Source organism: Eutrigla gurnardus (assembly GCF_963514095.1).
Source record: "Eutrigla gurnardus genome assembly, chromosome: 20".
NCBI lineage: Eukaryota > Metazoa > Chordata > Actinopteri > Perciformes > Triglidae > Eutrigla > Eutrigla gurnardus.
In genome coordinates this window covers 13,079,711-13,103,460 of record NC_139931.1, presented here as the reverse complement: position 1 = coordinate 13,103,460, position 23,750 = coordinate 13,079,711, and the positions used below count along the sequence as shown (strand labels likewise).

Below are 23,750 nucleotides of genomic sequence, written 5' to 3'. Positions count from 1 at the left end.
CCAGATATTGCTGTTTAAAAATGGCTTTTCAGAGCATGATGCCAAAAACCGTCTAAACTACCCTTCATTCAATGATGTTTCATGAGAAAACTGTTGACAGTAGAGACCTAATATTTTGGATTTGTCCTAGTAACAAGTGTGTCTTTGTACTTGAATTTTTTCAGGACATTCTGAGATGGTCAGGTGGGAGGCATTTGATGAAATGACACGGAATGACCCTTTAATAAACATAAAGCACCTAACATCAGGCTACAGTACACTGCTGATTTGAGAGATTATATACCAATAATATTCTTTCAAGTTTTTTATATTAAATGTCATGACATTCATTCAATGGCTGGCTATATAAACTTTGTTTTTCAACAAGCACATGAATTTTGATAAACGAGCTAAACCCTTCAAAGAACACATTTCAGGGGCCCGTTGCACAAAACTAGGATTAAGACATCCAGGATAAGTGACTGAGCTGAGCTCAATCGATCCAAAACAAGAGCGTACAGGCTTAATTGGTTGCACAAAGACCAAGCCAGGATGAGCAGACACAGATTCATCAAGCCAGGTGAAACCAAACCTGGATAGGTGCGCGCTCACGGCTCCCTCAAATAGACCCCGCCGCCGATCACAGATTCGCTGATTCACCATGGCAAATAGAGCGGCATACTTTTCCCCTTTTTTTGCTAGGAATGTCATCAAAACATGCTAGCGGCTAACCTGCAGCACGCCATCCATACCACCGCACATGCATGACTGTTTACCTGCCACACCCCCCCCACTCACTCCGCTCACTCTTCTTCTCCGCCCAAAGCTTCACTGGCAGCTCACAGCTCACTCATGACCACTAGCACCCCCCCCTGGTCACATCAGTCATTACACCCACAACCTGTAACTTTTCACATTCAGACCATCATCACATGCAGGCACCCCCGCCCACCGAGCACAAGACATCCTGATCTGGTCAACCTGCGTCCACTTCCCCGGTCCTCACAGCCCCTCACAATGCAACATCACCTCAAAGTAGCCTTATTTAACACCCGCTCCCTCAACAACAAAAGCCTCATCCTCAGTGAATACATAACAGACAATAACCTGGATTTTCTCTGTCTCACTGAAACCTGGCAAAAACCCCTGGACTATTTTTCATTAAACCAAGCCACGCCCACAGGATACACCTACATGGACAAACCCCGCACAGAGGGCCGGGGAGTTGGCATTGCTGCCATCTACAGAAACAACATCAAGACAACCACCATCTCCATTCCTCCTGCCCCAGCATTTGAACACCTCACCTACAAACTCTCTGGTCCCTGTCCTCTGGTCACAGCCATCATATATCGCCCCCCCAAACCACATCCCTCCTTCCTTTCTGATCTTGCTGACCTTCTAACCCAGCTATCTGCCATCTCGCCATCTGTTCTCCTCCTAGGTGATTTTAATCTACATATTGACAGCACAGACAATAAACCGGCCACAGAATTCCTGGAACTGCTAAATTGTCTCAACTTCACCCAACATATCAACTTCCCAACACACAGCCGTGGTCTCATTCTGGACTTGGTCTGCTCCACCAATCTCAACATCCAACAGTTAACCAGCCACAACCTGCATATCTCTGACCACCTGGCTATCACCATGGACATAGACATCCCCATCCCCACCACAAAACAAAACCGGACCATAACCTTCAGAAATCTTAAATCCATCTCTCCCTCTGCTCTCTCAACCTCACTCATCCATTGTCTGTCTGCTTCACCCCGCCCACCATCTGATGACCCCACTGACCTGGTTAACTACTACAACTGCACACTCTCCTCCTGCTTGAATCAGCTTGCCCCCGCTAAAACAAAAACAGTTTCCTTCACTCACTCTGCCCCCTGGTTCACCCCCACACTCCGCCAAATGAAGACCCGGAAAAGACAACTTGAAAGACTCTGCAAGAAAATCGGATTAACAGTTCACCTTCTCGCCTACACCGACCACCTACAACAGTACAAAGAAGCACTCAACGCTGCCCGGACCACCCACTACTCCCACCTCATCCACTCTGGCTCCAACAACCCCAAGGCTCTGTTCTCCACCATCAACTCCCTTCTCAAACCTCACGACAACACCTCCTCATCATTTACTACTGAAAAGTGCCAATCATTCCTATCATTCTTCCAAACAAAAATCAGCACCATTTACAGTAACCTCAACACCTCCAGGATCCCTCCCATCTCCCCGCCTGCCTCCCTCCCTCCCTCCCCACCCACCACTATCCAGTACCTGACCCACTTCTCTCCAGTATCACCAGCACAACTCACAACCATCATGACCGGAATAAAAACCTCCACCTGCAACCTGGACCCCATACCCTCCAAACTCATCAAGGACTGCCTCCCTGTCATCTCCCCACTCATCATTGACTTCATTAACGCCTCCCTCTGCTCTGGTTCTGTCCCCCAAACCCTCAAACTGGCTGCCATCACTCCCATCATCAAAAAACCCGGTCTGGACCCTGACAACCCAAATAACTTCCGCCCCATCTCCAATCTCCCCTTCCTGTCAAAAATCCTGGAACGTGCTGTCGCCTCACAACTCACAACCCACCTCACCTGCAATAACCTGTTTGAATCATTCCAATCTGGTTTCCGCACAAAACACAGCACCGAGACAGCCCTCCTGAAAGTCACCAACGACCTCCTCCTCTCCTCAGACTCCGGACACCTCACCATCCTCATCCTCCTTGACCTCACAGCAGCTTTCGACACCATCAACCACTCCATCCTGCTCTCCCGTCTGGAATCCTCTCTCCACATCACTGGCACAGCACTCTCCTGGTTTCACTCCTACCTCACCAACCGACAACAGTTCATCAGCATCAACAACTGCACCTCCACCACCGCTCCCCTGTCACAAGGTGTCCCCCAGGGGTCAGTGCTTGGTCCCCTCCTCTTCATCCTCTACATCCTCCCCCTTGGCCAGATCATCCGTCAACATGGACTCCATTTTCACTGTTACGCCGACGATATCCAACTGTACATCTCCACCAAAGCCATCACCAACAACACCCACTCCACCCTCAGCAACTGTCTCACAGAAATTAAATCTTGGATGCAAACAAACTATCTTCAACTGAACAGTGACAAATCGGACATAATCATCATTGACCCCACATCCCGCACTAAAGCCAACCACAACTTCTCCCTCACCTTTGATAACTGCACTTTGTCCCCCTCATCCCACACCCGCAACCTAGGAATCATCTTCGACAGCAAGCTAAGGTTTGACCTCCACATCAACCACATCACCAGGACCGCCTTCTTCCACCTCAAGAACATCGCCCGTCTCCGCCCCACACTCACTTTCTCTGCTGCAGAAACCCTCATCCATGCATTCATCACATCCAGACTGGACTATTGCAACAGCATCCTCTATGGTTCACCATCCAAACTCCTCAATAAACTGCAATACATCCAGAACTCAGCCACACGCCTGCTCACCCACACCCGCTCCAGAGATCACATCACCCCCGTCCTCCGTGACCTGCACTGGCTGCCCATCACTCACCGCATACAGTTCAAAATCATCCTCCTCACACACAAAGCACTTAATAACCTGGCCCCCCCCTACCTCACAGACCTGCTCCATCACCACACCCCCTCCCGCGACCTCCGCTCATCCCAAGGAAACATCCTGTCACCACCCACACGGACCAAGCACCGAACCTGGGGGGACAGAGCCTTCTCCATCACTGCCCCCTCCCTCTGGAACTCACTCCCCAAACCCATCCGCACCTGCACTCACCTCCCAACATTCAAGACCATGTTAAAAACACACCTTTTTAAATCAGCTTTTAATACATAATTTCTGTGTGTGTTCTATATTGCTTTCTATGTTTTATACTGTCTTGCTGCTTTTAATTGAATGTCTTGTGTTCTTAACTGCATTTACTGTATGTAAAGTGTCTTTGAGCTTTTGGAAAAGCGCTTTTAAAAATAAAATGTATTATTATTATTATTTATAAAACATACTTTAATACTCTCCCCCTCTAAAACAACGGGTTACAATATTATGACTTTATTCTCATAAATGTATGACCTTATTCTCGAAGTCTGTGAATTTTTATTTTTTCTCTGTGGCTCTAATCTTCTGTCATTTTATATAAAGCCAGTCTATGGGAAACTGTAAATTACCTAATGATAGCAACATCATCTACAATCGTAATTTATCCAAAATGATTGAAATTAATGATCACAAATGTTTAAATAATGACAGTGGGTCTAGTAATATGTGATAACAATGTGTAGTGGGCAGTGGAATAACTATTGGTTTCCGTTTGTGGTGACTGCTGACTGAGATAAGGGATGAGATTAAATATATCCTGGAATTTAGCCTGGTCTGGAGCAGGCTAACTCCACAGAATAAATCTCCATGGTAACTTGCACCATAACATATCCTACTGCCCCCTATCCTGCTTTTGTGCAACCGGATCACGGATAAGTTGAACCAGGATAACCAAGATATCCCGGCTTAATCCCTTATCCTAGTTTTGTGCAATGGGCCCCAAGTCTCAATCATCTAATAATAATAATGATAATAATAATAATAATAATAATAGTTAAGCATTATAAATCTCATTGTTTTAACTGTTTTGGTGGTTTAAATATTCATATTAATATGACTGTCTTCATGATTACCAGAAGTGAATCAACAATTTCAGAGATGATAGTGATGATTGCACTCACCACTGCTCCTTAAATCAAACATTTTGATGACAAACACTTGTTTCTTAACTGAGTGCCTTTCCTTCCACAACAGTGAAAATGTCCTGTAAGGACTTGTGAACACACTGCAGGAATTCATGGACATTGCGATCCGTGTAGCTTGACACAGTGCAGCCAATCCAGTCTTCATGGACACCGTAGGCAATACCAAAACCATCAGGCACCTCCGGGGCAAAGCAAACAGACATTATTGCAGGACCAGTGAGGGTGCTGGTGTATATGATGGGGATGTCAGCTATGGCAGTGTACGCTGGATCTGTGTAAAAGCTGTGCAGAGCCTGGTTCTTTGAATTGGCCAGGTGTTCCAGGGCAAACAGGTGAAACTCAAAACCTTGACCTAGTGAGAAACAAAAGCAATGGTGAGTTCAGCAAGACCAAAGGGTGTCTGTGTGCTGTGAGACCAATTCCGAAATCCCCCAATTCCAAAGTCGTTATCTTAGTAGAACATATTGGAAGATATTAACTGGAAACATTATTTCCTAAGCACCTTATAACATTACTAACGGGAGGAATATCTTAGAGTGAAAGTGTAATGAAAATCCTTCAGGGCATGTTTTCAGAAATGTGTCGACGGGACAATACTTTGAATAGTTCACAAATATCACAATCGTAATCCTTCAAAAGCAAGTAAACATGTCATATACACACCCATAGAAGCTTCCTTGACGAGCTGCCGATGATATTTAGAGCACTCGGTCAGCATGGCCTGTAGTTGTTCCACGCTGTGTTTGCCTGGCTGGCGAACAAAGGCGTGTGAACATCGTTGTGTGTGAATGGTGGCTGTGTGGATGGTGTCTGTGCGGCCATGTCTGAACGCTGCAGTGCTACAGGCCTCATGCGAGGTAACCGTCTGCCCATACTGCCTCAGGAAAGCCATTTGAAAAGCCAGCTGGACCATAGCGTCTGGAGTCAACTTCCTCTTCTTTAACTGTGCCTTGCCTTTCTCGAACCTCAGGTTATCAATGCTGAGTTTTGATACAGTTGAGTCAAAGTTGTCCTTGGCTTTTTTGATGCCACTCTCCAGCTCGCTGTCCAGGTTGAACTGCAGTCTGTGCACAGCAGACGCTGAATCCACAGCAGCAGCAGCCGAGCCCGGGTGGACCTGCGGCCGCTCCGTCATATCTTTGAAGAGCTCATTCTGAAATCGAAGCATAGTTATCCCGTCGCCCCAGGAGTGCTCCATATTAATGGCTGCCTGTCCGTCTTTGGTCAGAATGAGATTGAAGGACTTGTCGTACCACCGGTTGCAGCCGTCGCCATGCAGCGTGTTGTGGTAGAGGTGGTTAACGTCCCTCATGCTTTCATCGTCCAGACAGAGACAGAAGAGAGCGCTGTCAACAATCCGTAAAACGTCTGCGTTTCCAGCCGCTATCAGTTTGTCTCTCAGCCCGGCCCACACATCCCTGTCCTCACTGGTCAGGACCCCGAGAGGAAAAGCAGCTGCTGGCGTTGGGTCGGACAAAATGTACTTCAAATGGGACTGAATCTCTGCAGGCTTCACTAGATTCCCGTCTCTTTCTACAACGTCAAACACATACATGTTGCCTTTCCTCATCACGAGGAGATGTCGCGCTGTCTCCTCTGTGAAGAGCTCATCTCTCCCAATCTTAGGGATCCGAGTTGTGTTGAAGAGGCGAAAGTACTGAGACATGTCCAGGGGGGAAGCATTCACCATGTAAGCTCCATACCAAGACAGAGAGGACGGGACCCAGCGGATTAACCTTTTGAAACCATCTGTGTCACTCTTTGCTGGGTTGCGGTGGACAACCTCTGGCTCCAGAAATCCAGCTCGTAGTGTTTTCATGAAGCGGACTGCTGAACACACCACATTAGTTGCCCGCACAAGCTGGTCATTGTACTCCGTTTTTGGGTCGGGCTTAAACATCCCAGCAGGGTTGATGTTCAACACCAAAGGGACACGAGTACAAAGGTACCTGTCAGACCATGATACTGAAAGAAAAAGAGTTATTTAACCACATTCATTAGTGATTGTACAAATATGAGATGCATTCAAATTCAGGGTAGTTATCAGAATGGCAGATTAACCTGAGCTGTAGCTTGTGTGCTTATTGTTTTTGTCTTGAGCTACCAGATCCTCCTGCAGCTGCTTCCCCACACCGTTCTGGAAATCCAGTGCAAGTTTCTCTGTTGTTCTAAGGATACACAATCAAGATTGTTCCAAATAAGATTTAAGTGAGAATGGATAAGCAAGTTTCAAATATGAAATCGTTGATTGTCTTTAAAAAAAAAACGTACCTGAACTGTTCATCATCCAACAGAGGCTTCTGGGCAGCTAAATACCTCCTGAGAGTATCCGCCAGCTTCGGTATGGGTAGCCTTAATGTCACAGGGCAGAACTGATGATTTGTTTTTATATTTGACACTATTGATGGATTGCTGTGTTTTTACTGCATGGATTTGGATGAATTGTTTGGTTTTATACTGCATGCTTTTATATTAACCGCCTTGTACATGTGCTCCCAGTCACTGTTACTAATAACCACCTGATAATCTGCACCTGTCCCAGGCTTTTCCCCCATGACATGCAAGGTTTTCCACCAATTGGGGCTCGGAGACTGAAGCAAGGGGCAAATGATGCGGCTCTGTGACGACCTCTGTTGCCGTCTAAGAGGCGGAACATTCTGTCGCTGCTAGTATACTTGGACAATATTATAATTTACTCATCTGACTTCTCCTCTCATGTGCAGCATCTACATGAGGTGTTCCAGAGGCTCCTGTGTATGTGAGAGCCCTCATGTCTCAGTATAAGCTTGAGGGTTTAAAGTGGACATATGTCAGAGTGAAAATCCCCAGGTAGTCTTGTCGAGTTCCCCTCGAGTCAGGATCTGCACCAACCACACCATTCACTAGGTCACACATGCAAGGGTAAATAGATGCTCTGAATTAGTCATGGAATCTATGTCTATACTCTTAGCTTTTTTCATATTTTCAAATATAATAATAATAATATAGAAGTACTAGTTGTATAAGCTGTAACACAATGACGTGTTTGTTAAAGTGCACATCATTACTGTTAATAGTCCATACCTGAGCTGCACCACACCTTTCAGGGTTATTCGGGGTTGGAAATGGATGTTCGGTCAACTTTTCAACGACTACATGAATCTTTCTTCGGTGATCCAATATGAATTCAGACATCTGTGTAATTACTTTTGAAAGATGTAGTTAAATGGAGAAGCTGAAATAAGACAGTTTCATACGTGTCTCGATTCCTATTGGATCATCTTAGAAACATAGTTGATGAGAAGATGTTGAACAAATGTCCCTTTCCCATCCCGAATAACCCAAATTCACACTTTACATCTACAGATCATTAGATGTCCTATGAGCATGTATTAAACTTATTACAGATGGTAAATTACTCATTTACTCATTTACATGTGTCAGTCAACTGTAATGTGAAAATGTGTTTGTGGCTCCTTACTTGGGTAGACTCTTCTGGTAATGCATCGATGGTACAACACTTCGGTGCAGATACTCTGTTGAAGGCGTCCTATCGCTGCTGTAGTTTCTCTTACTGAAGCCCAGAGCAGCGGCTCTTAAAGTAATTCTGGAGTTCCTCAGAGATGAAACGCACTGCGTTTGAAGCAGACTGACCATGATGGTGTTGGCTGGCGATCCCAATACCTACTGTGTTGTTTTCTGATGAGACACCTGTCACTCCAGGTAACAAGTCAGAGACAGAGAGCACACTCACCTCCTTGACCCTCACGAAAGGATTCCAGGATATTTAAACTGGGAAGTGAAGAAGGCCTCTGGGCAAATAGTCATCGAAAATGTCACAAATATTGACTTGAGGTAAATATTTCATCTTAAACAGCGCAAACTAAAGAGTCTAACATCACTGTAAGCATAACCACCATTAAAAACAAAATTTAATGATGTGCGACACATTTCCCATTACGTCATCCAAGTATTAAAGTTGCCTCATTGAATCCGATTTAACTCCAAGGTTCACCATCATTCAAAATGCAAGCAAAAACACCTGATTGTCATTTTGACAGTATTTTAAATTACATTTCCCTTTTCACACAAAGAAAAATAATTATAATACAGTTTAGGTTCAGGTAGTATAAAATTGGCTTTTCAATGTGAATCTAAAATTTAAAGTCCCAGTCGGCAACATTTTTTTGATCATATTCACAGAACCCGACACTATGCTCCGATAGAACAACATAAATCATCTGGTTTTAGAAAAAAAAAGGAAAAAAAAAATATATATAAATATACACTCAACAAAAATATAAACGCAACACTTTTGTTTTTGCTCCTTTTTTTCATGAGATGGACTTAAAGATCTAAAATTCATTCCAGATACACAATATTACCATTTCTCTCAAACATTGTTCACAAATCAGTCTAAATGTGTGATAGTGAGCACTTCTGCTTTGCTGAGATAATCCATCCCACCTCACAGGTGTGCCACATCAAGATGCTGATCTGACATCATGATTAGTGCACAGGTGTGCCTAAGACTGTCCACAATAAAAGGCCACCCTGAAATGTGAATTTTTTTGCTTTATGGGGGTCTTGGGACTCAGAACCAGTCAGTATCTGGTGTGACCACCATTTGCCTCATGCAGTGCAACACATCTTCTTCGCATAGAGTTTATCAGATTGTCAATTGTGGCCTGTGGAATGTTGGTCCACTCCTCTTCAATGGCTGTGCGAAGTTGCTGGATATTAGTGGGAACTGGTACACGCTGTCGTATACGCCAGTCAAGCACATCCCAAACATGCTCAATGGGTGACATGTCCGGTGAGTATGCTGGCCATGCAAGAACTGGGACATTTTCAGCTTCCAAGAATTGTGTACAGATCCTTGCAACATGGGGCCGTGCATTATCTTGCTGAAACATGAGGTGATGTTCATGGATGTATGGCACAACAATGGGCCTCAGGATCTCATCACGGTATCTCTGTGCATTCAAAATGCCATCAATAAAATGCACCTGTGTTCTTCGTCCATAACAGATGCCTGCCCATACCATAACCCCACCACCACCATGGGCCACTCGATCCACAACATTGACATCAGCAAAGCGCTCACCCACACGACGCCACACACGCTGTCTGCCATCTGCCCTGAACAATGTAAACCGAGATTCATCCGTGAAGAGAACACCTCTCCAACGTGCCAGACGCCATCGAATGTGAGCATTTGCCCACTCAAGTCTGTTACGGCGACGAGCTGGAGTTGAGCTTCCCTGAGACGGTTTCTGACAGTTTGTGCAGAAATTGTTTCAGTAACCAATTGTTTCAGCAGCTGTCTGAGTGGCTGGTCTCAGACGATCTTGGAGGCGAACCTGCTGGATGTGGAGGTCCTGGGCTGGTGTGGTTACACGTGGTCTGCGGTTGTGAGGCCGGTTGGATGTACTGCCATATTCTCTGAAACGCCTTTGGAGACGGCTTATGGTGGAGAAATGAACATTCAATGCACGAGCAACAGATCTGGTTGACATTCCTGCTGTCAGCATGCCAATTGCACGCTCCCTCAATGCTTGTGGCATCTGTGGCATTTTGCTGTGAGACAAAACTGCACATTTCAGAGTGGCCTTTTATTGTGGGCAGTATAAGGTACACCTGTGCACTAATCATGATGTCAGATCAGCATCTTGATGTGGCACACCTGTGAGGTGGGATGGATTATCTCAGCAAAGCAGAAGTGCTCACTATCACACATTTAGACAGATTTGTGAACAATGTGTGAGAGAAATGGTAATATTGTGTATCTGGAATGAATTTTATATCTTTAAGTCCATCTCATGAAAAATGGGAGCAAAAACAAAAGTGTTGCGTTTATATTTTTGTTGAGTGTATATACACACACACACACACACACACACACAGCGAGGCGCTAAAGAGCACTATTCTTCTGAATGCGAAATACAATTTCACCACTAGATGACAGTAGTTCCAACACACTGTCTCTTTAACCGTTTAATATTGTCAATGTTGTTGTAAAACAATGCTATTTGCATATAGTGCAACTCAGTAGCACAGTTGCCATGGCAACAATGAACTGAGCACCTCGATGATGTCACTGTCTTTGATCAAAGGCACTGCCTTTAATTACCTAATATTTTGACAAGGTTTACTCCGGGTGCTCCGGTTTTTTCCTGCATCAAAAAGCTGCAGAAAAAGCTCTCCGACGAAAAGACTTTCCTGTAAATGAGACTCTTCAGTGCCAGGCTCTTGAGCTCCACAACAAACTCCAGGGAGAAAGAGCTTTGACCGCCATCTACAACTCCCTGAAAGCGTAGAAGAACATCGTGAAACGGGAGAACAAGAGGCTTCATAAGGAACTTCAGAATCTCTCCAAAAAAATAGACAAAGAAAAAGCTCTGGAGGGGAAGTGCACTGCGATGAGGGCAGACAAAGATGCCATCTGCAGAGAGCAGGACGCCCTCAGACAACAAATCACGCCCTAGAGAGCTTTGGAACCCCCCCCCCCCCCCCCCCCCCATCCCCCACACACACACACGCACGCAGGTTTACTCCGGGTGCTCCGGTTTTTCCCTCCATCAAAAAACTTTATTAATTCGGCCATTCTCTCTTAAAACTTTAATTAACTAATATTTTGACAAGGTTTACTCCGGGTGCTCCGGTTTTTCCTGCATCAAAAAGCTGCAGTAAAAGCTCTCCGACAAAAAGACTTTCCTGGACAAAAGCAACACCCTGAATTCGGAGAACGAAGCCCAGAGGCAAGCAAATGAGACTCTTCAGTGCCAGACTCTTGAGCTCCACAACAAACTCCAGGGAGAAAGAGCTTTGATTTGCATACAATGGCAAAAGGTGTCCTACGTGTCACACTGCCTGATTGATTGGACTTATTAACTATTTGCAATACGTCTATTGATAGGCAGTCAAAAACATTCTTTAAAAAGTTGGTAGGTAAAGCATCAAGGCAGCAGGTGGATGATTTTAGATTTGTCACCGTTTCCACTAGAGTTTTAGAGTCTATGGCATTAAAGCTTGCCATCATTGCTGTGTTACTTTTGCCTGAACAGGGAGGTGATCCAACTTTTTTGTTTGAGATATTAATGGCGCGTCTGATGCCTTCAATTTTATTAGTATAAAAGAATGCAAACTTATTGCATTTCTGCATGAAATGGAGTTTAGCTGGTATATGTGTTGGGGGGTTGGTCAGTCTGTCAACAGTTGCAAATAGGGTTTTCGCCTTATTAGTGTTGTTGTTTATGATATTGGAGAAGAATGTTTCTCTCGCACTTTTTAAGACTAAATTGTAGGCCCGGAGGCTCTCTTTATAGATGTCATGGTGAATATGAAGTTTAGTACTCCGCCAGATTCGTTCAGCCTTCCTGCACTCTCTTCTTTGGGCTGTCACAACAGCAGCTTTTCTCCAGGGTGCCTTTTGCTTACCAGAAATTGTATGTATATACATACATACATACATACATACATACATACATACATACATACACTTTATATATATAACATATCCTCTTTGGTTTGCTGCTGTGTTCTATCGTTCTATCGAGCACCATAGTGTTGACTTTGTTCCGACTTGACGGCGTTTGGCTACGGTCTCTTTTAGAGCCCGCCCCCTCAGACACCTGCAGCTCTCGTCGGCGTGATAAGTCAAGTCAAGTCAAGCCAAGACCATCCTGAACAAGCCTATTTAAAGTGCCGCACACGTAGGCCGTTCATGGAAACAAACGATATGTGCATTTACATATTTAACAATGACTTTCATGCAGACATATAGTATTTGGAATTATGTTGATAAAGGTGTGTGGACAGTGATAATAATTTAATGATACTTTTATTTATTTCAATCATTTTACAAATGTTTGACAGAAACGAAATTAAAACCACAAATGAAATGTAAATACAGCAAACGGTCAAACAGAAAGGAGGAGCTGCTGGAACTGAAGCCGTTTACCAGCTGTTTATAAACATGGGGAGAAGTGGACGACGCGTTGTTTGTAGTCCATTATTGTAGTTTCTCCAGCGCTGACGCACGTCAATCGCCGGTGCCGATCATCAGCTGTCAATCATCAGCGGTCGCGTTATAATGACGCAGCTTAGTGAAAGTCCGGTCGGATTCTCTGAGCACCGCGGTCGACTTTTCCTAAGTCCTTTTGTGTTCTCCTATCGCCTTTCCTTAACCCCGTGACGTTTTCCCCAGAGGTCAAGGAATAGGAGTTAGGAATAGGAATTAGGACCTTATTTTTTGACTATTCGACTGCACCCCATGTCCCCCCGTCCCACCTCAACTTACACAAGTGTAGTGGTGCTGCGTTTACGTGTAGGCTCATGCTAGCGATAATATCGGATGAAAATAAATGTTTGGTCTCAGAGAATGCAAGGCATCTTCACCTTACCATAATTTGTGTTGACTGTTTCCCTCCATGCTTTCTAGTAGACGCTACACCTCAGTCACTGTGAAAAAATAATTATAAGTGAATTTCTACCACTTTTTTTGTTACTTTTTAAGAAATCCCTATTTTCTCGACAGTACCTGAAGGCAGCATCACCGTCCTAGCTGCACACAGACAGATGATTCTGTCGCCGCAGCAGCGTTAACGTTACATATGAACGGCGACAACTGATGATACTCCTTTTGTCAACTTGAACTGAGCAGCAACCCACTCCAAGAAAATGGTATTAGTATGTTTTTAGTTAAATATTTTAGGGAAATGCCAAGCACGAGAGCACACCAACTTACAACAACAAACTTGCACGCTAGCTAGCTATTTTAGCTAAACGGACAGAGCCTAGCTCTTCACGTAAACGCTAGCTATTCGTCTTTGTTAGCTGTACCGTCTCCGTAAGTTCACAGTAAAGCAAATAGAGTGTTATTGTGACTATGGCCTCGGTGTTTGGTACTAGCAAATGTGTTGATAGGGAGTAATTTCGCGTAAAGGTATGTTGTTCAACTTGGTGCTAGCATCTGACGGGTAAGCTAACGGTAACTGTCATCCAGCAGAACGAAGTTACCGTTTGATGCTTGTTTTGAAGATATTGCGTCTCCGCGTTCTTTCTAAATGTCATTGCACTCACTCGCACATATTTTCAATTATAAGATTCCAGAGTTGTCCAATCCCTCGGTGTGTATGAAGGACCCTAAAAGGGTACAGGAGATCCTACAGTCCATGGTGAAGGCTGGCTCCAACACCGTGCAGGTATGCGACATACAGATATCCGACACGTTTCAGTGTCTCTAAATATGTATAAATATACACTAAGCTGTGTGTGTGTGTGTGTGTGTGTGTGTGTGTGTGTGTGTGTGTGTGTGTGTGTGTGTGTGTGTGTGTTTTATTTCATCAGGTGATCTCAGATTTTGACATGACCCTGACGAGATTTGCATACAATGGCAAAAGGTGTCCTACGTGTCACAGTAAGTCAAATGACAAGTATGCTGTAGTTTGATATTTTCATGTATTTAAACTTTGGTTTTGGCTAAATGATGCTGTCATTTTGTCTGTGTATATTTTATTTGCAGATATCCTTGACAACAGCAAACTCATCTCCAATGACTGCAAAGAAGAGGTACTGTAGTAATGAGGCTGTAGTGCAAACAGCAGGTTTTCCATTGGTAGGACTCTTGCCATTTAGTAAACTTCCGATATATGAAGCAGTGACATATATACAATCCATGTTCAACTTGTTAAAACTTATAAGTGAACAGTGTTAGGCAGTAACTAGTTACATGTAACAGAGAGTAATTGCAATCGGTTACTGAGGGGGAAAAAGTTACTACATTTCAGTTACTAAGGAAAATGCTGGCAATTTCAAAGGGATGACATCCAAATGTATCTTTTCGGCAAACGCATTTAACTAATTTAATTAATTAATTTCGTCAATCATATGATTTCTGTCTGCCCTCTAGTGGGCAATAGGAATAATTAAAACACGCAGCCAATGCAGAAATTTGAAGGGTCCTTGTTTAAGTATTCCTGCTGTTTAACCTTCTTTTCCTCAGTAGATTTTCAGATCTAGAATGTGTTGTTTTCCACAATAAGACAATTTGTTGCGTAATTATTATTCAGGAAAAATATTACACATGTAGCCATTGTAACCATAGGCTGAAACACATTATTCCTGAATCCAATTATAATCTGACAAAAAAAGAAGAAAACTGAAGATATTTCCAAATTGAGTTGGGTCAATGTCTACAAGCGATTTACAGTTTTCTGAATATTGTCCTGCCTCTCTCAGCTGAAGCAGCTGCTCAACACATACTACCCAATAGAGATCGACTCTTCACGGTCAATAGAAGAAAAGCTGCCCCTTATGGTGGAGTGGTGAGTATCTAATACAATTTGGTATAAAGAAATACGATTTTGTGTACTTAAATGTATTCATAAAACTGCACTGCACTTATATCTCACAGGTGGACTAAAGCTCATGAAATTCTGGTAGAGCAGAAGATTAGGAAAGACCTGCTGGCTTTGGTGGTGCGGGAGTCTGATGCCATGCTGAGGTAAGAAAACCTTCTCCTGCAGAAAACCAGAATCTCTATTTGATAGTTGAAGGGCTGAAAACATTTGGTAATATGGGTACTTTCACTTGAGTAAGGAGTTGATGTTTTCACAGGGAGGGCTACCAGCTCCTCTTTGACCACCTGTATGAGCACAGCATCCCTCTCCTCATCTTCTCTGCTGGAATAGGAGACATCCTAGAAGAGGTTATTCGCCAGGCCGGAGTCTTCCACCCCAATGTCAAAGTCTTCTCCAACTACATGGACTTTGATGAGTCTGTGAGTAGCCACACCACAAACTATGATTTGTCCCCACAGATCAGAATGATGATGTATTTGACTCTTGATCTGCTGGTACAGGGAGTGTTGAGGGCTTTCAAGGGAGAGCTGATCCACATTTACAATAAAAGGGAAGGCGCGCTGCTCAACACCGGCCATTTCCAGGAGCTGCGGACAAGGCCTAACGTGCTGCTGCTGGGAGACTCTCTGGGAGATCTGACCATGGCTGATGGGGTGCAGGATATGGAAAACATTCTCAAGATCGGGTTCCTCAATGACAAGGTAAATAAAACCTCACATTTCTGTCATCAAAATGACTCCATACATAAATCTTGCAAGTGATGTGGCGTACATAAAGCGCAGAGATGCTGCATGGCTGCTAAGCTTGGGAGATTGGTGATGTCCCTGTGGCTGCTGTGATGCTAGCCACAAGGACATATGCCCACAGAAGAATAGCGCTGTAAAGGGTCGGACCCGTCGCTGATATTTAGATTTCAGAAAGTCCTTAAGCAGGATTTGGACATAGAAATAAACAGACTTAGCCAAAGATAAGGAAAAAAAATGTAACTGTCAGTCGTTCCATAGTGTTGTCAGACACTTTGTAATAACAATCTAAGCCCGTCAGCAGCAAAAACAAGCACTTTTAGTGAACATAATGTTAAAAGTGACGCTGCACTATTGCACTTGCATCTTGTTTTGCGGCTGCCAGTTACACTTTCAAAAATAGTTGTCGCCATTAGTCACTTAGACATACAAACATGGGGAAAATAGGTCTAGGTTGAAACAAAAGTTAGCATGTAAATAGGCATTCTGATATTTTTATACACTTCATTTGTTTGTTTGTTTCCTCAGGTGGAGGAGAGGAAGCAGTCTTACTTGGACTCGTATGACATTGTGTTGGTAAAAGATGAGACCTTGGAAGTCCCTAACGCTATACTGCTCCACCTTACTGGCAATAAGTGAACTGAGAATACCCCTCACCATTTTGTATTGAACACTGATGCCATCAGCTGAGAGGGCCCTGTTCAGTAAGTGCCAGTTCAAGGCTCATTTACGATCTACAAGAATATTTCATGATTATTTTTCTTTTCCAAGACCAGTTGACAGCCATACCTTACGTACTCCACCTCTTCCTTTTATATTGCGGTCCATCGGCCCTCATGTTCATGGTTTAACTGTATTTGGACCATACTTTGTGATGGAAGCCAGATTTTCACCGTCTACCTACTGTGCAACATTTAAAGAGTATCTTTGGTTAAGTGGTGGTGGGGTGGGGTGGGGTGGGGTGGGGGGGGGGGGGGGGGGGGGGGGATAATGATGGTCTTGACAGACAGTTTTGGTCTTCATATAGGATGTAATGATGAAGGGAAAGAAAAACGCACAACTTAAATGGCAGCACTTGACTTGGTTTGAAACCAATTTCCAGCCTTAAGCTAATTTCCAGCTAATTTTAAACTGAAACCTCACGGTTTCGAAAAGGTTTAATGGTTTCTTACAGTGTCATGTCTTCCAGTTTTTGCCCATGTTGTCAAGCATACAGTACAGGACAGGTTGTATTTTTTTATGAAAACAATTGTTTTTCTCATATAGGAGTACACTCCAAGAAGTGAACTGACGAACTACACTTGACTTTAAGAGTAGAACAAACGGTAGCGGAAATACAAAATGGCATAGCCATTTTTAAGTATGGTAGAGGTCATTGAGGGGGGGAAGTTTCTTGTAAGAACTAACTGCTACCTCAGAAGTGTTACAGTAATACAAACGCAGGATTTTTATATTTACCATGATTTCAGTCAGTTTAACTGTTTTGAAAAAGAAAGGTCTGTTACTTTCTCTACTCTCTACAAACGACAGTTTCATAATACGTCATAAGTCATTTTGTGGACAATGTGCCACGTACAGTCAGTGATTTGTCTTCTTCTGTCCAAACTCATTACCTCTTTATATGTCCCAACTTGTCTGAAATAAAATGTGGTTCCATCAGTTTCTGATCGTCATGTTTCATTAATTCTGCTTTTAGGAAGACAACATTTTATCTCAGGAACGCCTTGAGGGAGTTTCTCCACATTTAGCACAAACATCTGCCAATTATGTGGTCAAAGGTGCTTTTAATTACAATTTCACACAAATGTCTTAATAGGATGAAATAATGAAGTGACCAAATGGTGACAGTGTGGAATAAATAAAGTAGGCATTGTCTTTATTTTATTATAAAAGTTTATTTTATGTTACACAACACACTTTGTAATATCATTTTCTAGAATAGATTTTCTAATATTGTACAACAAGTGGTTTTTCATCATTTAATATGGAGGCATTGACTACTCATTTTATTAAGTAACATTCTGGAAGAAGGGCCCTGCCCAAATGCTGTCTTTGGTAGTTCAATGTAAATCTTTGTGCCAAATGTGCATTTTTCCTCCGACACTTTTCTTTTCACATTTTTCAAACACCCGTTTCCATAACATTTTAACAGCATCTAGCAAAGCAGACCGCCTGACTGCCTTAAATAAAGGCTCGACAATGTTTGAATCTCTGAAACATTTGTCAAACTGCTAAAATGACAGTATAACCTTAGCCACTGCCTGCCTGTTCCTTTCCAATAAAGGACGTGTCCCCTCTTACAGCTCGTCTCGTATCGCTTGTTCGGGGTCGTCATCCACCGTAACGTTCAGTTCATCTTCTACAATCTTCCCATCTTTATTATGGTCCTGGTTATTGAACATGTCTTCGACGATGCTGTGGGCATCGACACCTGGCCGAAGACGACCGTTGCCCTCTTCAACTTGGAGCATGATGAAGGCAGAAAACTGGAGAAAATAGGAGATAGGGTTGCACTGTTAAAAGCATGTTCACTGCTTCTACCCTGCTGCTACATTTAGCAGGGAAGCTAGTTGATCTGGACCTAGCTTGTCGGCTCACCTCCTCTAGAGGGACCTCTTTGTCACCATTGAGGTCCATGGCGGGAAAAAGGGGATCTGGGCCGTCTCCCAGCCACACGAACATGAAGCCTTCAGGCACACCCTTCTTCAGCTCCGTTAACTCCAACTCGAAGAAGAGCACTGCACTGCTGGGAACTTCTCCAGCTGGAGACGCCGAAGAAGAGAGGAAACGTGACTCGGGGCAAAAAAAAAGTGCGGTCAGAGTGAAATCTGAGCGGTTCCCATGACTGACCTCCATTTTCACCATGTCCCCAGTGTGGCGGAACGACCACCTCCCTCTTCTCGCCCACACACATGCCACTCAGACCTTCCTCCAGTCCCGGGATCACCTTGCTTGCGCCGAGAGTCGTGACGGAAGGCGACTCGATCTGGTCCCTAGAAACGGACACACTCGTAACAGTGGAGGCCGACGCAAAAGCTGACTGAAGCTTTCCCACTCATCAAACCTCGAGCCATGCAGGCATATGTGCTGTTGTCACGGAGACGTAAAATGGTATGATGTCTACAAGTAGCCAGCAATGTTTACATGCGTGAGGCCGGAGGAGGGGGATGCAGCACTCACGAGGAGTACAGCAGGGTGCCGTCCATCAAGGAGCAGTTATAACGATACTGAATCCAGTCGTCTGCTTCGCTGGTCTCTTTGCAGTCTTGTGGCTTGTGGATGACTTTAATATCGACTGGGTCGTTGGGGTTGTGGAAATCAATGACGTGTATGTCAAAGACCAGCACAGCAGAGCCAGGAATGAGGTCTCCTACAGCCAGAGACAAAAGCACACAGGGCAGCGTTACCAACATAAACAAGACTAAGAGGTTTGTTGGTCCATTTGAAGTGATTCTCGGATCTTCCTAAATGCATTTGTCAAACTCACCAACTCCTGTTCCGCCATACGCCATGTGAGGAGGGATGATAATCCTTCTCTTCTCTCCTATGCACAGCCCATGCAGGGCTTTGTCCATCCCTCGGATCACATATCCCTTACCGATATAAGTGTTATAGGTGCTGTTTCGCTTGTAGCTGTCGAGGGAATTCGTTAAATGCAGTTAATTGTGCTCACACATTGAGATTTCTCCATTCTCAGAAAGAAATGAAGTCTTACCTCGAGTCGAAGGCCGTGCTGTCCTGGAAGGTACCGTTGTAGTGGTAGCGGATGTAATCTCCGGTCACCGTCCTGCGGGTGCAGCCTTCAGGCAACTCCTTCACCTCCACTATCAGATCATCCTTAGGGTTGAACACATCGACCAGCAGCACCTCAAACATAAGCGTAGCCTGAGGAGGGACCCGAGTTCCTGTTAGGAAAAAAAAAAAACTCACAGTCTCATGTCCATACCAGTCAAATAGGCCTTTCCTTAATGTAGAACATGTTTCAAAGCATACTAAACATTGAGATTTTCCGCTTTGTAGGCACCTTGTTTTCTGCTCATATCGGTCTGGTATGGAACTTTTGACTTACATCGACAGTCCTTTTAAATAGTCTTTGCTCTCATATGTGGCACCTTCAGGTAACAAGAATATAACTTGACAATAAAAGTATATTTAAATAGTCGGTCCCTTTCAGACTATTACACAGATGCCATCTTGAACATTATCAGTTAGTACCGTGGCCGCTTTCTCCGTACGCCAGGAAGGGTGGGACGATGACGATCCTCCTCTCCCCGACGCACATGCCCAAGAGACCCTCGTCCATGCCTTTGATGATGTCGCCCTGTCCCAAGTAGGTGTCATAGGTTGCATTCCTCGAGTAACTGAACCAAAACAGTTCTTGAGAATCACAGCAACAGACAAGAGACACCTTAAACATCCAAAACCAAAGCTCACCTCACCTGGAGTCGAAGGCCTCACCAGACAGCAGGGTGCCGTTGTAGCGGTAACGGATGAAATCCGACGCCACCGTGGTGCGGTTGCAGCTTGCAGGTTTACTGAGTGTGCGGATCTCGATCTTGTCCTCGGTGTTCCATATGTCCAGCAGGAGAACGTCGTACACCAACACGGCGTCGGGAGGAATCACACCACCTGTCAGACGAACGACACAGATTGGCATCAACCTGCACGGACATGGAACCCAACAAAGTGCCATGAAGGTCACGTATCCGTACCATGCCCGATGCTCCCGTAGGCCAGGTGTGGCGGGATCATGATCCTCCTCTGCTCGTTGACACACATGCCTTGGAGGCCGCGGTCCATCCCTGTGATTAGTCTGCCCAGGCCCACCTGGCTGATGAAGGCTTTGGCTCGGTCATGACTATGGGAATGAAGGGAAAGGTCAATCCTTGAAAGGCATTCAAGAAAGGTAGAAGCGTCAAAACAGGAGGTAAAATAAGGAAAATAAAAGAGGCTCGTGTCATGAGAAGTTTATGGTGCTATAATTTCAGCATTTAATATTCCATCCACATCAGCAGTATTATTCAAAAGGACATCATGTCCATCTTGGCTTCATTGTGATCAGCCAAGTTCTGTGTTACATTTAAATAGCAAACACTATTGGCTGCTGGACGCATGGCAACACATATCCACCATAACCATCACCTTTCTTCTCTGCCTACCTTTCACTAAATCACTGCAAAATATGCTTTATAGAAACAATGAGGTGATGCTCGGTGTGTGTGACACGTCTGCAGTTGTTATCTCAGCTGCAGGGAATTCTCTGTGAATCAGGGAAATGGTTGCAGGATTCCTGTATAGTGTCTTGACGTTACTGAATAGAGACACCCTCGCTGCATCTTGCGTTATGTTAACAACTGGAAACAACATTTCCGCAGAATTGATGTGACAAATAATGTCACATGCAATTGTTGCTTCACGTTAAACACCAAAGCTTACAATCGTGTAGAGATACGAGCCAAATAGCGCAACGCTGTGAATAAACGCAGTCTAAGTTAATTGGCATTAAACGGTGAACGTCGCTGTCACTTCACCTGGAGTCAAACTTCTTCCCGTCCGCATAGAGGGAACCGTTAAAATGATAACGGATGAAATCTCCCATTTGCACTTCTCGAGGACAAAGTTTAGGTGTCCCGTAGCGATCGACGACAACGTCCACTAACGGCCCCGGGCTGGAAATCACAGTGGACACGTGAAGGCAACATAAAAGCGATGAAATGATGAGATCCATCCGGGGAGTTGGGACAATAAGTGCGGAAGCTCGCGGGGCAGAGAGAGCCCGTCTGGTGTAGTTGAGGGCTGTTGAGCTTGGAGAAGTGAAGAGATGTTTCCGAGAGACGCGAGTGTCGTCCACGGAGACGCTGCGTCAAGCTGCTGGAATATCAGAGACTGCTTCCGGTTACGATTACAAAATAAATGCTGAGACAATTACATTAGTACATTTTGGATAGTCCCTCGTCAATTTGAGTAACTTAAATATGTTATTGTACTTATTTTAAATACATTTTTTAAATTCTATATTGTGTTTTTTTCTGACATTATTATTATTAGGACGTTTATTAACATAATACAACGCTATATTATGAGTATGGCATTTTTGTGTACTGTAGGCCTACTTACCTTTTATGTGTTTTTTTTTTTTTAACTCTAGTGATATTTTTTCTGGATTTTTAATTACATTTATGAAATACTATAGACTACTATGACATAGTTTTGACAATTTAATGGCATACTATACTGTTTTATAATGATATAATATCACATCAATTACATGTCATGGCATACTGTACAATTGCATTTTTTAGGATTTTTTTTTACATACATTGACATACTATATGGCACTTTTTTCGACATGCTATATACTATGACCTTTTCCATTTTTTTCGACATGCTATACTATGACTTTTAGTATATACTAGTGTATTTGTTTTTTACATAGTCATACTATTTATGACTTATGTAATGAGATAATATACTATTGTTTTGCTGAAATTTTTACAGGAAATATACATAGAATAGCATTATAACTTTATCACTTTTTTCGACACAGTATACAATGCTTTTTATTACTTTTTTTCAGCATTCTCTACAATGACATTTGAATCACTTGTTTTACATACTATATTATGACTTTTTCATCTATGCTTTTTTCCAACGTACTATGACTTATTTAATTAGATGCTATAGGCTGCTATGCCTTTTTGATTACATTTTGCAGAATATGTTCATACACTATTTATGACTTTTTGCAACATATTTATACTATGACTTTTCTTAATAAGACGCTTTTTATTTAAATTTGATTGAATACACACACACACACACACACACACACACACACACACACACACACACACACACACACACATACACACACACTTTTTATGACTTTTTCGATTTTTAATGAGAGTAGACATATGGACACATGATCAATATTTAGGCATGTGGTTTTGTGAAGCGGTTTGCTTTAAAAATACAATTGGCCTATATCTGACACAAAGGTTACATGAACCAACAGTCTCCAGGTATACTTACTACACACTGGACCCCCACATTATCTAGAGCTAAAGAAACTACATCGCCTATCACAATAAACCACCAGCATGTTTCACCTTGAGAAAAGTGAACATCATAGAGCTGCCTTTGCTTCGAAAAATCAATCAGATGTAATGAACTTGTGCAATACAATGTCATTTAAAAGAGTGAGCATTTGTGCTTTAATTCTGGATGGGAATTCGACTCAACTTCCGGTCTTATCCGTCGCTCTCGGTGTTGCTTTACACGTCTTTCGGCTCGTGTACCCCAGAGAGCAGCAGGAGGAGTGGCCCCGGGTCCCACCCATTTTTTAATGGAATTCTGCAAACGTGTAATGCCTGGCCTCGAAGCCTGGCCCCTTGGTTTCACTCACGGGGTGAGATGAGCAGAAATGCCTCCTCACAATAACTTAACGGTTACTAGTTCTTATAAATATTCTATCAAAACATGTCTGCTAACATTATGCATGTGAAATAATAGCCTACAGATATTGCAGACATAGAGATTGCATTGGCCCATAAGTGATATTTCAACTATGCAAATGCATATCTTTTTAGCTCACCAACCCAAGTTTCGGCTTGTTAGTTTGCTCGGAATGCAGGAAGCCCAGCTGGAAATACTGAGCTTGTCAGACAGCCATTCAGTCAAGATGCTTTATAAATAGAACATTATTAAATGTATTTATAAAATATAAAATACCCAGTTCATATGTTGCATCCTCTTTAATGGGTCTGTTGGGTATTATGACTCTTGCAAACCGGACCCTCTTGCCTTTCTTCAAGTCCAAACTCTTTGACCAGTGTCAAGCGAGGCGGAGTTACCACGTTTACCGGAAATACGGACTTCTTTCTTCAAAGTAATTGCCACGAGTTGTATCTATCAGC

The 23,750-nt window shown here is 43.5% G+C and overlaps 3 protein-coding genes across 3 annotated transcripts; 1 reads left to right on the top strand and 2 right to left on the bottom strand.

The window, feature by feature from the left end:
* Nucleotides 1-4,768: 4,768 nt before the first annotated feature.
* LOC311031468 (carnitine O-palmitoyltransferase 2, mitochondrial-like) lies at nucleotides 4,769-8,384 on the bottom strand (the record flags this gene model as incomplete). Its single annotated transcript, XM_084037773.1, has 5 exons — nucleotides 4,769-5,100; nucleotides 5,412-6,713; nucleotides 6,810-6,916; nucleotides 7,020-7,100; nucleotides 8,209-8,384. The coding sequence occupies 5 exons, from the start codon at nucleotides 8,382-8,384 to the stop codon at nucleotides 4,769-4,771; spliced, it is 1,998 nt and encodes a 665-aa protein (XP_083893899.1).
* A 4,879-nt stretch (nucleotides 8,385-13,263) lies between these two features.
* LOC311030885 (cytosolic 5'-nucleotidase 3-like) lies at nucleotides 13,264-16,778 on the top strand. Its single transcript, XM_084036915.1, has 9 exons — nucleotides 13,264-13,412; nucleotides 13,835-13,933; nucleotides 14,079-14,148; nucleotides 14,254-14,300; nucleotides 14,970-15,055; nucleotides 15,145-15,234; nucleotides 15,348-15,510; nucleotides 15,592-15,792; nucleotides 16,363-16,778. The coding sequence occupies exons 1-9, from the start codon at nucleotides 13,410-13,412 to the stop codon at nucleotides 16,471-16,473; spliced, it is 870 nt and encodes a 289-aa protein (XP_083893041.1). The 5' UTR covers nucleotides 13,264-13,409; the 3' UTR covers nucleotides 16,474-16,778.
* A 932-nt stretch (nucleotides 16,779-17,710) lies between these two features.
* On the bottom strand, nucleotides 17,711-21,662 carry LOC311031361 (peptidyl-prolyl cis-trans isomerase FKBP10-like). The gene is made up of 10 exons (XM_084037640.1): nucleotides 21,366-21,662; nucleotides 20,547-20,692; nucleotides 20,274-20,463; nucleotides 20,050-20,195; nucleotides 19,550-19,739; nucleotides 19,322-19,467; nucleotides 19,015-19,204; nucleotides 18,685-18,827; nucleotides 18,433-18,596; nucleotides 17,711-18,320 (listed from the first exon to the last, which is right to left on the bottom strand). The coding sequence occupies exons 1-10, from the start codon at nucleotides 21,560-21,562 to the stop codon at nucleotides 18,132-18,134; spliced, it is 1,701 nt and encodes a 566-aa protein (XP_083893766.1). The 5' UTR covers nucleotides 21,563-21,662; the 3' UTR covers nucleotides 17,711-18,131.
* Between the last annotated feature and the right edge of the window lie 2,088 nt (nucleotides 21,663-23,750).